At 39.8% G+C, this 17,118-nt stretch overlaps 1 protein-coding gene across 2 annotated transcripts in view; it reads left to right on the top strand.

The window, feature by feature from the left end:
• The first annotated feature begins 1,100 nt into the window (after positions 1-1,100).
• Positions 1,101-17,118, top strand: part of cers1 (ceramide synthase 1) — a 41,834-nt gene continuing 25,816 nt past the window's right edge. For both annotated transcript variants that reach the window (XR_002664920.1, XM_022738040.1), the window contains exon 1: positions 1,101-2,234. Coding sequence is in view for 1 of the 2 variants with exons in the window: in XM_022738040.1 (XP_022593761.1) it covers positions 1,986-2,234 (249 nt within the window). In the remaining variant the exon portion in view is untranslated. The remainder of the gene's footprint in view (positions 2,235-17,118) is intronic.

Here is a 17,118-nt window from a genome sequence, read left to right on the forward strand (position 1 = left end):
ATATTCTTGTTTGTGTGACCAACAGTCAAAAACCAAGAGATGCTGTGTTTCCTGTCATAGAAAACTGTGACAACTGGCAAATATTCACATTTGAGAATATGGTACCCAAAACTAGATTACCAACTGGGCAAGGCAAACTGCCCAGGGGCCCCAGAAGTCCCTGGTTTACTCCTTGAAGTCCACTTCAAATGGTGCTATTGTGCACTATTAATTATAACAGTTCCTTCATCCTCTGTCTTGTAGCCTTTTTTTGAAAAAACTGTGTGCAAATCAAGTTTTAAGACATTAATTGTTTTCGTTTATATTGTCATATTGTATTAGTATATATTGTGTAGTTGTATTTTAAGAAGTTGCTTTCATTCTTTCTGTGTGTCACTCAGAAACCCTTGCGTAAGGTCGTATTAGTCTATCATAGAAGTACTATAAGGCTGCAACTGATAATTATTTTAATTGTCAATATATCTGACAATTTTTTTTATTAACTGATTGATTGCTTAGTGTATATAATGTCAGAAAATAGAGAAAGACATTCCTATCATTAATCCTTAATGTCTGACTAGCAGTCAAAAACCCAAAGATATTTTCTGTTAAAGCAAACTAACAAATATTCACATTTCAAAAGCTGGTACCATGTTTTGCTTAAAAATGACTTAAACAACTATTCAATTATCGAAAAATGTTGCCAATTCATTTTCTGTCAAATGACTAATTTCATTTCAGCTTAAGAGTACTGGCTGGCTCCTGGGTGCCCGGAGAAATAATGATACTACAATGTAATAGTTGGAGTCAACAGCAGATTTTTGCTTTAGGACCCCTCAGGAGGTAAATCATGATTTAAGCCAATAATGAATAATAAGCCATTAATGTTGTTTTTTTTTTGTGCTCTCTGACACATTTGTATGATGATGTGCGTAGTCTTCTGTTCAGTGGTCGTCGGTACTGTCTCTTTAAGTCATCCTCTATAATCCTCAATGCTTCAGCAGGGGGTTCAAAAAGAAGATAGCGGTCTTAATTATGTCACGCCCCCTCGGCTTTTTTCCCTTCCTTTCTCATAAACGTGCGCTGTCCCCGTTTCAACGGACCAGTTGATTCCTATTGAACGCAGAGAGCGGCTTGTCAATACGCAGCCTTAAATACGTTGACCAGCCAGGAACAGCGGCAACGGCGGAGGAGGGGGAGAAGCGACGGAGAGAACCTTCTTCAGAGGATAATATTCTTCACATGAATTTCTTTCTTTCCGCTGGAATAACTTGTCTTGTCTAGAATCTGCCGCTCTAACTCATGAGGCGGCACAGAGACGTTATATAAGGCGAATAACGGACAGAGATGAGACCGTACGTTACAGCATAGCGGCACAATAACCGCATGTGCTGACTGGGCTTGGCGCTTAAGGGCGACAGAAACCGTCAGACCTTCACTTGAATTCGGTGATGTATGTGTGCTTCATCACGTTTTGTGTTAATTTATTCAAGAAGCGAGCTAGCTTGGGGAGCTGCTGCCAATGCTGGTCCATTCACTATTGTGTGCGTTTGATTTAACTTAGCAAGGCGGCTAACCAGGACGCGCTTCTGCCGCTGACGATCCCGTGTGCGTAGCGGAATGATGGTCAGAAGAAACCTCCAACAGACAGGCGCTAATGGCTCAGATTAATTGTCAATTTAGTAATTGGTTTGTATGATTATCAAATCTCGCCACAAAGGCGGTGTGTCTGGTTAGACCTGGTGGGCCCTGCTATCATTCATAAAACTATCCTTAACGCGAAGAATGGGCCCATGTCGTAGTGTGGAAAACAAAGAATTAGGCTACTGAAGAGAGTAAGCTGGTTAGATAAGCTTGTTTTATCGTTTTTAGGTGAGCTAGCAAGCTGGTTGACGGATTAGTCACACAGCCTGGACTGAACTGCTCCCCGGACTCGCTCTGTCCCTCGGTTGGAGTTATTTCCCCCCCCGGTTTCCACGTTTTTCTTGTCTCTGCGCCGCACCACAATGAGCAGTCAAACCGGAGACGCCGGGTCGCTTGAAGTGGAGCCCATGCCGGGGTACTTGGACCTCATCACCAGAGCCTCCTCAGTCATGCTGCGCGCATGGAGGGACTGTAGCACTTGCGGTCTGGAGCTCTCCAAACGGACTCTCCTGGATAACGCTTACATTACCTGGACGGAAATCGCCCTGTTCTTTTTTTGCGCCTTTTTGTGGACGCAGGTCAGGCGGGGACTGACAGAAAGTCTGTTTAAGGTGGGTGACACAGAATCACAACACATACAGATTCCCCAGTACCACAAGGGTAATTTAATTGCATCCTTAATCAATGGGTTTAGTAGCTAATTTCTCCAATTAGAGCCCCTGTAGACGTGTGGCCTCTGTGCCTCCCATCTCTCAGGACTTGTTACTGAAGGCACATGCTCTGTGCACAGCAGTCTGAATGTGAGGCAGTGAGTGTAAGCTGGTGAGTGGGTATAACATTGGTTAGCAATGGATCCAGCTGTAGGTTTAAGATAAAGAAAAAGTCAGGAGGAGCAGTCAGACAGCCTAACCACAACCACTGTCAGAAAATATTAACCTGACCCAGAGTCTAGCACAAACAGCTGCTACACACACACACACACACACACACAGTTTCCGATAGGTTCTCATTTGGGTCTTGTGAGTCATTCAAGATGGTGGCAGGTTCAAGTAGGGTAAGGAAGTGTTCAAATGTAACCCACTCAGCTCTAACAAATATACTGTGTACGGTAGCAGCCATGAGGTTCAAGGCAGATACCATGGACATGTTCTCTCCCTCTCTCTCTGTCTGTCTGTGTGTGTGGAGGGGGCTGACAAGGATGACAGGGGACTCCTAGGGGAAGAAATGTGTGCATGTTGGACAACACCCTGTTCTAAACCTATATTAGGCAAACATTTGAACTGATAAGGTGTAACAAATAAAAATGAAAGTAAAAAAATCTTTTATATAGTATTCACATTTTTGGTGTGGATACTTTGGAACAATATTCTGTAGTACATGTAATTGAACTAGCTTAATTCCCCACATAAATTTTATATATTAAAGCAGCATCTATTTCTTGTGTATGCTTTTTTTATTATGATAAATACTGAATATTATCCAAATATGCCTTTCTATATTCTTTTCCATCTTATCCCTTCTTAACAGTCAAAATAATATCGAAGCTTATAGATTTCTGTTAGTGCTTTCAGGTGCTTTTTGAGACATGGCAGCTAAATCATTAATTGCAGTTATGTCAAATTGCAACTGATGCAGATGTCCATCATAAATCCGGTGTATATAATCTGATATCACAACATCAGTATATTGTAAAACAATATTTTTTTGTGGAAAAATTTATAGATAAACTGTAATACAACTAGACAAGCATGTGATTTTGGCCAAGTAGGCCTAAATGAAATACCTGAGAAATCAAAGTGTTTCATCACATTTATGCAAAAATAATATAGAAGTAAATTATTGCCATCAATCACTTTTGTGCATTGATTTGCAACATTTCCTCCAACAGCTTCTTACACAGCGATATTGCGTCAAGGGATGGTTACTTTGGTTTAAATAGTTAGGAAAATCTTAGTTACCATTGTTGTTGCTAAACAATTTTATAGCATCCCACAGTATCAATGTCATATTGGCCAATGATTTACAAATATGCATTTATTGCATCTACATTATTTTCATTTTACTACATTTATTTTCAGAAATGAGACTCTGAAACCTTTGAAATATGCTGCTAATGCAAGGGTAAAGAAAAATAATGACATTCTTTAAGTTACAAAGGACCTTAAGAGTGCACTTACAAAACTGCAGTGTCTCTAAAAGCAGCATCACTATATTGTTTCTAACCACAATATGTCACTGAAAGGGCAGATGCTCAGGCTATGCTCTGACAGATTGGCCCTATGCCCAGGTCTCCTATATTCCCATCATCCATCCAACTCCTGAGTACCTCCACCCAGTTGGTGCTCTTAGGGAGGGGCCCTTTCTCCACACATAGCCAGGATGTGGCCTCAGGCTTGTTATTCTGCCATCATCGTGGGTGGGGGTGGAGTGTCTACACGTGGTACATGCTATGATGATGCTATAGCAGCCTGCTGTAGCTCAGGGCCCCATGTGTGAAGCCAGATGTGGCCCGAGAATGCAAAGAATGAGGCCTGTTTCCCCCTTTACGTTATATTTGTGTGTGTGTGTGAGATGCACTGACGCCTATAGAACAGTATGGAATGGACCCTGTTGAAGGCCTGTGAAAGACGATTTGAGTTTTTTAAATCTATGCCAATTAAGAATCAGCCAGCATGCCCGTGGTTATTTAGTGCATGTGTAATTCCACCTTTACAGTGCTTACATTATGGATAAAGGGGATGAGTTCAGTGTAAGGTCAGCCAAGCTAAGTTAATGCAATATGACTATTGTTGTTATACATCACAAAAGCTGGGGTGGCTTGTCAGAAGTGTACAACCACAGTATTTGAAGTCTTATTTGAGTACAGCGTGTACCACTGACCTGGACACAATAGGATGCTTTGTCACTTGTCAAGTCTAATGTTAAGTAAACTACAGTGCAATTAATATTGTGTCAGTAATGACTGAGTGTGTGGTTTTCAGTGTTGAGGGAAACAATTGCTTTGGGCTCAGATTTGCAGTAAATTGGCAATTAGAGGACAATAAATAACAGCAAACACAATCAAAAGCACACATACTTAAATAGATTCAGGGCTGATGAGACCCTTTAATGTTAAATGTTTGTGTAGATACCAGTGGACAAAGTACTGTGTAATCCTATCCTTTTGTGATTTTGTGTAGACTGGTGTGATCTGAAATGTGAGAAACGAATGTTTGTTCCTCTGACATGCTATAAAAACACCATTTAAGGACTTGAAAGAATGGTGTAACAAAGAAATTATTTATACATCAATAGGTCTGTCAGTTAAAGAGATGGATATTTGTCAGATCATGGTAAACTTTGGCTCTTTTACAAAGTTGTTTCTTGTCTAAAACCAAGCTCTACTAGCAGAAGTTGCTGGGGCAATTAAGAATCTGTCTGCCACGAGAGCTGATGGATAAAAATAATTAGTTTCCTGTTTTGTTACTTACAGGACTCGCAGTCACGTTTGAAGAATGAAAGTTGACCCACTTAAAATCTCTTACTCTGGTCTGCATTTTCCACTGTACAGATCCCAGTTGTGGAAGAAGCCCAAGTGATACCTGCCTTTTTAGACTTTGTGTGTTATGTCAGTTTCACCACAGTGACAGTAGCTGAACTGTGGTTTGAGACATGTGACTCTTGGTAGAGCCTCTTTGCTGGACCTTCTGCAAGAGATATACATTCTTCTTCATTTTGGGAGCTTTATCTTTAGAAAAAATACAGGTGACAAATCCAATCACATCTAAAGCTCTCAAGCACACTTTGGGACATATGATGAAGATATATATGGACACTTGCCTTTGTGGTGATTTAACTTGGTCCATGAAAAAGGCTGTCCAAGATCTAAGAAATGAGGTCAACATTGCAAACCTGGGGGTTGGACGGATCTTCTTTTGGTCCGAATTGGGCTCTATATGTTTTTCAACCTTTATCTATTTATGTTACCCAAAGAAGGGAAACCAGATTCCACATGGCAGCATCATTTCACATGTCAGTGAGCATGCTGTAGAATGAAGTAATGCGAGTGTTGGGGGTGGGGATAACCCCTATGCACAGCCCTGTGTGGTTGAGGGAATGGTTTTCATTTCATTTCACATTCATTTTGATGTGTGATTGAATGTATTACAGCAGAACCTATTCAGGTTAAAATAAACACAACTTGTTGATAAGCCACTTGAGCTCTGCTGTTACATAAATACACTGTGGTGCATCATAATGTCCTGACTTATCCATTGGCGCTTTTAACATTTAAACAAAGGTAAATGTGTCCTTTTAAGCTAAGTGTTGAAAAGCTTACCATTCATCTCAGGAAATTGGATTGAGAAATTTTGAAATTCTTTGCTGTTGTAAATGGTACCTAGTAATCTTCTAAAAATGTTATGTCAAAACATAGGAAACTGTGAAAGTAGCTGTACTCGTTCCTCATTTTCTTTTTAACTTCTCTCTGCACAAACATGCCTATAAGAGTGTGTGCGGATTTTTGTCTGTTTGCCTGCATGATTTAAATGGGTGTTCATCTGGTGGTTTATGAGTTGTAAATTGCATTTATATGCATGTGTGTGTGAGGTTTCTGATACATCATATGTTTGTGTGCTTATATTTTGTCAGTCAAAAGCATACATGTGCCACTTCCTTCTTTAGCAGTGCAGGGCCTCAGAGGATGAGAGAGGGCATCAGTATGGAGAAGGCAATGGGACAGTAGTGAGAAAAAGAGAGTTTAAAAAGAACTGAGACAAAATAATGCCACTGGGGTGAGAGCAGGAAGGTGGAAAAAGAGGAGATGGTGTAATCAGAGAGGATGAAGGAGCAAATAAGGAAGGGGGAGTCAGAGAAAGGAAGGAGCTGAGGAGAGAAGTGGGCTAATGGGTTGTCTTTCTTGGCCCAAGCCTGCTGACTCAGCATTCAGCACCCAATCCTCACATCACAATTTGCACACACTCACACACCACATATGTGTATTTGTTGGTAAAAGGACATGTGGTTTGTCTCAAACACACGAGCAACTTCTGTCAACTGCCAAACTTATATATCCAGCACCATCAAGGCACATATGAAAGAGGCAACACGCTATCTGCTCAGTACAGACAAACAAGGCAGGCAGTGGTCAAACCCTCTCAGTAGCAGCAGTTTATAACTGCCCTCATAAATGCCTCCCATACCCCCTTCAAACACACACACTTGCACACACTGAAGCAGTCACTCAAAGAGGAGAACAGCAGTGTGCTTGCCAGCTCCTGCCGTGTTGCAGAGCTTATCTCCCTGCAGAGAACTGAGCAGCACCTCATCCACTGCTGTTGTTCTAAATGTGAAAGCAGCCTGAGGTTTGACAAGGTCCCCAACCACAGATCCCAGATCACCTTCCACTAAGCTCCTGCTCATTGTTGTGCATTAGAGCCAGAGAGAGAAACCTGATACTGGATTTGTGGTTAAGGGGAAGTGTTATCCATTCAGCCAATAGTGCCCACTCAGGTGATACTTGCTTGTAATTTTGACGCTGATTGCAATAAGCTTTGGTTATTGTAAAACACTCACCTCTCTCTTTTCCTCTCCTCCTGTGACTCAGCTATCTAATTCATCATCACATGGCCTTTAAGCAAGCAGCACTTTCACTATCACCTGATATGTGATCTATGGCTCTATGTCCTTCAACCTGTCATACATCATAAATACAGAGCACATAAGGGTCCACAAAACTGTCAGCCCTGCTGCTTCTGACAGCTTGCACTGCTATTAATCATAATTTGTCGCCTTGATAGATGCAGCTTTGTAAGTGTAATTGTATCATATTTGTAGCATCATATACTGTATACATACAGCATTTTTGATTATATTTATATTATACTATGCCTAAAGCCAGCACCACATTCTGTTCCTGACCTTGCGGGTCTGCAGAAAGTTGAATGTCTGATGCCTTTCTGCACTGATGCTGGGCTTTGTGCACTTGTGGGATTGGCTGCCTGCAGGGTTGTTCCAGCTTGTAATGCACTCAGGATCAAGCTGACCAGTTCAAATTTCTCAATGATGTAATTGGTGGCGTGCTGTTTTCCCTATACTTGCCAAGGGCTGAAACCATTACTCTATTAATCGATTGGTCAATGAACAGAAATAGGCAACTGATATGATGATTGACCGTTTAAGTCATTTAAGCCATTATCTTTTGTGGTTTTGGCTTTTGACTGTTAATACAAAACAAGCAATTTGATGAAAACACACAGGATTTTAGGAAACTTTGATAGAGATGCAGCCTTTTTGAAGCCTCTGGACCCTTTGTGTTAACTATTTTGCCATTTTGTGCATTTTATATGTTAGTTGAACAAACATGTTGCAACATCAGCAAATTAAATTTTATTTGTCAAGAGAGTAGACAGTTAATATACATCAATAAGTCTATGGGTCGATGATGGAAAAGGGTATTGCAGTTTCAAAGAAATGTTCGCATAAAAAAGTTCTTTAATTCCCGGTCATGATTGATGTTGTTCAGTCACTTGTTTTGTCACACGTGGAGTACTGCCCAGTTATTTGGTCAAGCGCTGCTGAGAAACATCTTAAGAAAACTTCAAAGTGCACAGAACAGAGCAGCCAGATGAGCTCTTCTTTGTTCTTTCCATGCTAATGTGTGTGAGATGACGATTATCATGGCTAACTGTAGAGGCTAAATTAAAGTCTTGTTTTCTGTAATCCATGTAAAATTAGGAATAATACACCACATTTCTTTTGTGAAGAAGTAGCATATACAGATTTTTAGCATGAGTATGATACACATCATGTCATCTGCTGGTGCCATGTATACAAACAAATTGTGTGATGACAGCTGTTCTTTTATGCTGTGACAGGCATTTTTTCACTTCTGTTTGACATTTCATAGACTAAACAAAGACACAAAAACTAAGTAATTAAATAGTTTATGAAGCCTCTTTCACACACCCTAATGTAGTATGTGCCTGGGCTTGTAATCCTGAACATAAAACTAACACTAAAAGAAGAGACTGGAGAATGGTTGAGCACTCTTTAACATGGTGAATCATAGCTGAAACAGCCATGTATACCACCAGCTACAAAGCAGGATCATGAATCAGCTCTGTTTGCGGGCTGTGACAGTCAGACTCTGCTGGTCAACAGGAATGTGCTGTGAGGCCTTCACTGCTACAGAACCACTGCGGCCGGCCTCTCAATCTTTTCCCTCTTCCTCTCTCTTTCTGTCTCACTTATTTTCCTCCAGATAGACACAGTGGACAGGCTGTGATAAGACAAGAACACACTGTCACTGTAGGCTTCACACTTGGCAGCTGTCTCTGTTCTAACAAGGCTGCTCTGTAACAGTGTGTGTGTCAGAGGAAACCAAAGCTCATTTTTGTCTGCAAAGATAACCCATCATATTTCATATCTGTTTGTGAGTGTGCGTGTATGTCTTTGCAGGCTTGCCTGTGTGATTCATTGATGTCCACGGTGTTGGTAATGACGAGGATGCTTCTGTTTACTTTAGTTATGGACAGGATATCAGAAGCATTCTTGGGATGCAATTAGATCAGTTTTTGTCCCAGTCTCTCTCCCTGTCTGTCTCTGTCTCTCTCTCTGTCTGTCTTTGGAAGAGACTGTTAGATCCGCATGGTCTCACAATCAGAAAGGGAGCACTTTCCTATACTAAATGTGATCAGAATAGTTGCCTCTGGCTTTCTTCTTTGTCCTCTTTCCTAAATTCACCTTATCTCACCTTTCTTTCGTTCTCCTCTTTCTTTCTTTCTCCTGTATATTTCTTTCTCTTAGGCTTGACCTAATTTTTATCAGTTGTGCTTTGCCCTCTCATTTCTTCTTCTCTGTCTTGTCCCCACCCACAATGTGGTATTGGGTTTGCAAAGCCACATAGCTAGTTAGCCCAGACCTGAAGGATGAGAGTAGAACCAGAGGCTAACTCGTCACAAAATGACTAGTGAGAGACTACACAGACTGCTGACTTTTCCCTCCAACACATGGAGTCTTGGCAGAGAATGACAAATATCTTCCAGTGGAGATGATTAATGTGCAAAACTTCCAACCTGTTAAAATCCCTTGAAATTTAGTTAGAGGCAAAGATCAGACACATAGTGCAGTATATACAGTATTTGAAAGTCTGTGAAAGGCAGGTAATATTTAATTATATAAATTTAAGGACATTAGAATTAAATTGTTATAATACATTTTATACAGAATGTGTATGTTTATGTTTTACTTAGGTTTTTTCTTTTTTTAGTCATTCTAAAGGTAATTGTTAGATTCAAATGTTTTGATTGTCAAAGTGAATGAAAGCTAAAGTTGATACAGGATGACATTGTTTGATTAGCTGCTCCGGTTTATAGTCCCACTGTATGACCACACCACAGAACCCAGGGCTGTGCGTCTGCCTTATTCTAGGTGTTTCCCAAACCTGAACCAATAATCTAACCTTAATCCAGACATCTGATCACCATTTAACTTCATTACACTGTTACTGTAATGAGGCCTAACTGCAATATAGGAGCTATAATCATCAGCCTGAGCTCAGCTTCTCTAACCCGTAGAAGTTTCTGGCTAGTGCACACACACAAGGTATCACCTGTAGTGTCATGTGGCCTAGTAAGCAGTGTTAATAGTATTAGTGATCAGCAGGGAGAGGCATCAAGAGGGATCTGTCAGTATGATACTATATTGAGATATAAACATACATTTGATGTACAGTGTGTATATTTATCATTGAAATTCAGTATCACCACTTTTATGATTTCTACTTTTTTGATCTTTGATGTGGAAGTGTTGATTGATACCGTCAATGAGAATCAATATCATCGGAAAGAAAGGGAAAAGATGGAATTTATGGGCAGGTTTCCGGATTATTCAGCTCCATATGGTGTGAAGCCAGATACTGTGGTGTTTATATTGCAGAAATATATGACTTTGTGATGACAAGGTTTCAAAACAGCTCTGATTATTAAGAGCTCGGATTCAGCGAAGTCAGTTGCTGCTTGAAGCGGAACATTTGTTTTCACTTTCCATCCCATGTGTTTGTACTCGTAAACAAAGAAAGAGTCAGCTTCATTTTACCCACTTTGAACTAAAAGCAAAAACAACATGACTTAAATACACAGACTAAAAGTATTAGTTATAGAGTTATGTGTATGTGTGTGTGTCTGTGTGTGTTTTAAGACAGCTTTAAATTATCTGTGGGTGAATAATTATGGTGAGTTCACGAACCCGCGTCTGTTGTTGCATAGTACAGTAGATTGGCCTGTTGAAGATGCACACATGCATTTATACTCATGCACACAGTCAGTCCTCATTCTCTGTGTGTTGCCTATGGCAAAGATACTGCATTATGAATGACAGCCATATGTCTTCTAGCTGTCAGTTTGGACAGGGAGCAGCTTGAGTGAATATCTTCACACTTCACTGAGACGGAACCTGAGTATCTTATTTTTCCTACTCTCTTTCTGTTGCTTTTACTGCTCACATGTTAGTTTTGTTCCCTGCGGAGAGTAGCAACATATATATAATGGCAGAGATGAAGACTGAGACACCACTATAGTTTTTATATATTTCAGTATGGTGGTAATCAGACACAAATAAAAACCACATGACTGCACATCACAAGCTTGATGTGAACAGACAGTAGATGTGCAACTGCATCAAATAAAGGGTATTTGATGCTACTTATTTGCTCCAGTGTGTCTGTACACCATTTCTGCTCTGTGTGGAATAAATATAGCAGGGTAGAAAAGGACTTTTTGTCTGTGCAGAATGGACAACTGTACAATCTTCAGCCAAAATCTCACAGCATGTTTAACGAATTAATAGTCATGATAATTAATATTAACATTATAAATTGTAAGGGATACATTTTCTTATTAGCTCCAAAAATTCATGTTGATTTTTTTTGTATTCACTACAGTATATGCAACCACAGGTAAACAAGATAAGGGAATGAAGAAATAATGAAAATAAAACTAAAGAGTGGAATGAAATATTAAGAGCTGAAGAGGCTGTTATGTCATTATGTACAATTCCTTATGACACTATGGTAGATGAGGGTTAGTGTTGCACAGTATGTGATTGCTTAACAGGTCTCTGTTCTATTTTGACTTAGATGGTAAAATGTGCTGTAGCTGATTCTAACCAAGGCCAGCAATTTTTTTTTAAAAACTCTGTCTTATGTCTAATGTCCAAATGTGGACATTAATAGTCCTCTTCCAAAGCTATGACACAATGAACAAAGCTGCTAATCTGTGAAATAATCAACAAAAAATGAATGTGAAATTGTTGTAGTGGAAGTAAATGTATGTTTACACTTCATCCAGTGAAAAGTCTTTTGCTGTGACGTTCATGTTCATTATCTTTGATGCTCCAGGAGTTAATTTGAGAACCAAGTGTGGCGTTAATGCCTCCACTGGGATCAACTAATAGGCTAGACCAGGTGCAGCTGCTCTTTCTCTCTGCCCCACACACACACACACACACACACACACACAGTTCTGACATAAATGCTGGGAAATCACAGACATTCCCACACACTAAAGACAGAAAAGCTTCAAAGCTTTTCCTTATTTGAATAAGTAATGTATTTATGCGGCAGGAACTGAAACCATTGCAGGTGTAGCTTAGGTCTTTGGTGCATCTCTTGCTATGAGAGCCAGATAAAGACGTGAATATGTGTGTTAGTTGCATTTGCTACACCAATCAACAGGCTTTAAAACAGATTCAAAGATTTAAATGCTCTTTTTCATTATTGAAGATATTTTGAGAACCTCAGGTTAAATACCCCGAATTTATTGTCATTTGTAGTGCGGTGTGGTCTGTTAAGTAGCTATGTTTGATCACTTTTGAAAAAGAAAGTGGGCTTGAAAATTTACTTAATCGGTGATGGTCAGTTGCAACCAGTGAGGTAAAGTCAGCAAATTCAAATATTTCAGAGAGTGTTTTTCTCACACCATTACAGGCTGCTGCAATAGATGTTCAAGCATAAACTGTGTTCACTTACTCACTTGTGGAGGCTGGGCAGGTCACCGGTGCCTGTCCACTCAACTACTTATGTGCAAATTAGTTTGCTCAGTGGCAAGAGTGGCTAGTATAATTGTGTTTTTAATCAAATCAGGTTCAAATGTTCAGCCAGACTCATGATTCAACATCAGTATTCCTTCAGTGTTGGACTGGCCACCTGAGTCATGAGAGTTTTCAGCCAGCAACATCCATATGGAAAGACAAAAAATATCACACGTTTTTGATCATGTATTAGAATAGCTTTATCCAGATGTGCTTTATAAATTCATCAAATCCCATGATCCTCTGGAAACAAAAGTTTTTCCCTCAAGGTCTATATGATGGGGCTAATTTCTTAGTTTCTTAACTTAGCTGCAAACTTCATGACGGTGTGTTTTACCTTTCACTTTCCAAGCTGATAATAAATTGTACATTAAATGTTACCTTGTCAAATGAACATGTGGGGACTGTAGGGGTTTTCCTCCCATATACCATATAAGATAGTAAACTTCACCACATAACTGTTAAACTTGAATTTCCTGTGGTGAAGGCACACAAGCTTCACCCTGATGATAAAGATCAGCTGTGGCTATTACCTGCAATATAGGTGCAAAAGAGAGGGCCTATATATGCTTGTTTCTTGCTTTTCAGTTCACCCTGCAAAAATATTTCATTTCCAGACTTCATCAAGTTCATTCACCTGCAGCTATGTAGCTACATCAAATATATTTAAATGAAAAAACTGGTTGTAAACCATCTGGTGTCCCTGATCTGACTGGCACATGTCGTGTGTGTGTGTGTGTGTGTGTGTGTGTGTGTGTGTTCCTCAATGTTATTAGATTAGTGAGTGAGTTTGCGTTTCTCCTCTGATTGGTCGGAGGCCCTCACAGGACATCTTTTACCTGTAGTCCATTTCTTCTTTTTTCTTTTTTCTTTTTTCTTTGAGCCACATACAAATTAACAGCGGACTCATCTCAGAGAGACAGAGAGGAGAATACTTGATTTTTCACAGTCCTTGGCTCTGGTTAATGTGTCTCATGCTTTTAATGCTTCTTCATGTGACTTCGCTGCGACATTATTGTTTATTGTTGCTGCTTCACATTAAAAGCCTTTCACTAGTGAACGAACTTATAAACAATTTCTTATGAAAACTTTAGTGACTGACTGCTAATTATGTAGTCTGGTTCCAGACCTGAGAATCACTGCATGTATGGACGTGTCACTTTCCTATATGGCTATCTGGCTACCGTGGTACATCCATAAAGAATAGTGGCAGAAAAATGGGGACAAGTGTGGATGAGTTTTTTTTAAGGTCCACATACAGAAATAGTTTTTATATCAACACTATAATGCTTTTTCATGTGCACCTGGTTCTGGAAAAGTCACATTTATTTTTCCCATAGAAAATTTTGGGCCTACATGACAGTTGAAGTTCTTCTACAGCTTGCATCATCATGAAACTGGTTGAATGCATTAGTCCCAAATATTAACAACTGAGTTAATATAAGTCCTTTGATAAAAAGGTACAAGTTGTGTAAATAGAAATTAAAGGCCTGAAGATAACTCCCAAGACTTTCAAGATGCACTTCAGTGAAAAACATCAGACTTCTAGCTATGTTACGTGCACTGCTAATGCTGAGGATTACAATACTCAGAAAACTGATTTTACGATCGGCAGATTAAAACGGTACACTTTTAATTTTTGGGTCTATTGTGGTTGAATTCAGTAACCATTGCACTGCATTTTGTTAACAACTATGACCACTCAGGTTTGCACCTCTGGACAGCTTTTTCTCCATGGCAACATGAGGCTCTTGGGTATTGAAGTATTGTAGAGCCATTTGCCATGGCAAAATGATGGATAAAACACAGTTTCTCAGAAACAAAGCTGAAATGATTGAAACTGGTGGCCATAACATAAAGAGTCCTGTGTTTCTGTGTTGAGCAACATTTGGATATCGTTGAAAATAAAAACTGAAATAGGAAAACAAAGGGAAAAGACACTTCCTGCATCACATAATTAAGACAGAGATCACCTATCACAATATCATTCCTACCATATGGAAAAGGAGCACAAGTCAGGGTTCCCAAAGATATAGACAGTCGCCAAAGGATCCTCTGGATCGTTCCGCCTCCGTCTGGAGCAAGATCTTCATCCCCAATGACAGCTGTCCGCTTGTTAAGAACAAGGGGGTAGATGGGTGGGGTGGGTGAGATCCTTTTATTTATATAGTGGCAGATATTCTGTTCAGGTTGAGGTAAAATACAAGTGTAATGACGAGGATATTTGGTTAGGAAGGAAAAATAGCAGACTAAGGTAAAAACAGTTGATTATAACCTAATTAAGAGCAGAAGAAGACACCTCAAATAGTGTTTCAATACACTGTTGTCACAGACTGTTGTCACAGACAAATAGGCTGTATTTATTTATATACATATATACAGGCCATCCATTGGAGAGCCAAGCTTATTTTCCCCTAGTCTGGAAAAACATGCGAAGAGAGCATCCATATCAGAACTTGGTTTAAACGTGACGCCAAGACGGACAGAGTGATGTCAGAACCAATAAGAAAGCTCGAAGCTAGACAGAGCTAAAGGAATGAAAGAAGGTTAGTGAGAGATCGAGCCTTATTGAACAGATCCACACATGAGCCAGCATCCTGACTCACTGGCCCAGTTTATCTTCTTACGCAACAGGCCAATGGAGTCCATTCTCTCCTCGCTCGTCACTTGCTTCCAGGAAGGGCAGAGGAGGGGGAGAAACAGAACTTTTTAGAGAGTGGAGGGTGAAAGGGAGAGCAGTGTTGGTGCAGCTGCAGATTAGCAGGGAAAGAGAGGAAAGAGGGGAAAGGACAGATGAGGTAGGACTGAAGTGGAACAGAGCCACATAGAGCTTTGCCAGCATCCCTGCATGGTTGCTAAGGGAACCACTTATTTGTCGTCAAGTCTCTTTCACACTGACTCTGTAATTACTTTACTGTTTCTCTTCCATTTTCTTATTTTCTCCTCTTTTAAGGCTGCTTCTTTCTCCTTAGCAGGGAGAAAGAGATGGTAGCGGACAGTGAAATGAAAGCTAGTGATGCCCTGAGCTAGAGAATGAGTTCAGCCAGCGTCTGTCTGTCAGAGAGAGAAAGGAAGAGAGCAGGGGAGGCGCTGAATGGTCGTAGGTCCCAGCTGAGTGTAATTCAAGGCCCTGTCATTTATCCAACAGAGGACAAGTGGATTATCTCAGTGTCCTTGACCCACTATACCCCCACTCTGTAATGCTGGCATAGAAAACTAAAGGGTATATGGATGGAGTGGGTGGATAGGACCCAGAGAGATGGTGGGCTGTGTGGCACACAGAGACAAGAATGGATGGCAGGCTGTTATATAATCTCAGAATCTGCATTTGAAACAAAGAATTTGTCCCTGCTGTGGTCTTTGGGCCGGGACTGGAATATAGAGAGACCAACTCTATTCAGAACTGGGAGTTTAAAAAACAACACATTTCACCAATAAACACCTTGAGTAACTAAACCTAAAACACAAATCTGCTCTCCTTAGTACCAGGTCATATCACTCACATCAGTCAGAGTGATATCACCTGGCAATGAAGGCCAGCCAGCAACAAATATTTTAATATTTAAATTTAGCGTCCAAGTATTTGCCTGTGAATATCATCCTTTGCTCAGATTTGACTTTGACTTTTTATCTATTCTTCAAAAACAAGTGTTATTGTGATTGAAATGTTAAATGTTATTCCAGAACCAGCACTGCATTAAGAAATGCAAGGGGCTGCTTTGCTGTGGACGGGTTGCAACAGGTACTGATCAGCACATAAAATACAATCCAGTGCCAGTTAGTAACTGAAAAGTAAACCAGTTTTTTTTTTTTATAAAACCATATGTAACAAATCACAAACTTGCCTCTTGGGGCTTTACAATCTTTACAGCATACAGCACCCTTTGTCCTTAGCACCTCGATTCTGATAAGGAAAAACTTTATGACATGGATGCCATATCAGAATGGTGGTGTGGTACAGAAGTAGCAGTAAAGAGTACAAATTAGAGTACATTTACAGAATGGACAATCAAGAAGAAATTATATATAGATTTTATATACAGATTTTATATATACAGTATATATGTATGTATGTATATATATGTATGTATATATATGTATGTATGTATATATAGACGTATATATATACATATATATATATAGACGTATATATATATATGGATAGATTGTAATGGGTTCATGAGTTCTACAGATAATCAGAAACTAAAACATTGCACAGTGTAACACTGTGAGGAGGGATTTCAAAACTCTGAAAGTTATCACGACAGAGTAAACTGTAGAATTTTCCATTCATTTTTCAAAGTAATTTAGCACGACTGCACTTGTATGTATTCGATTGGCCAATGCAGTTCTTTGTAGGAATGACGTCCAAACTTTTGCCATGGGTTTGTGGCAAAAGTTGAGCTGGGTTCACCTTTTTCCTGAATT

The sequence above is a fragment of the Seriola dumerili genome, unplaced genomic scaffold, assembly GCF_002260705.1.
Source record: "Seriola dumerili isolate Sdu_G_001 unplaced genomic scaffold, Sdu_1.0 BDQW01000002.1, whole genome shotgun sequence".
Lineage (NCBI taxonomy): Eukaryota > Metazoa > Chordata > Actinopteri > Carangiformes > Carangidae > Seriola > Seriola dumerili.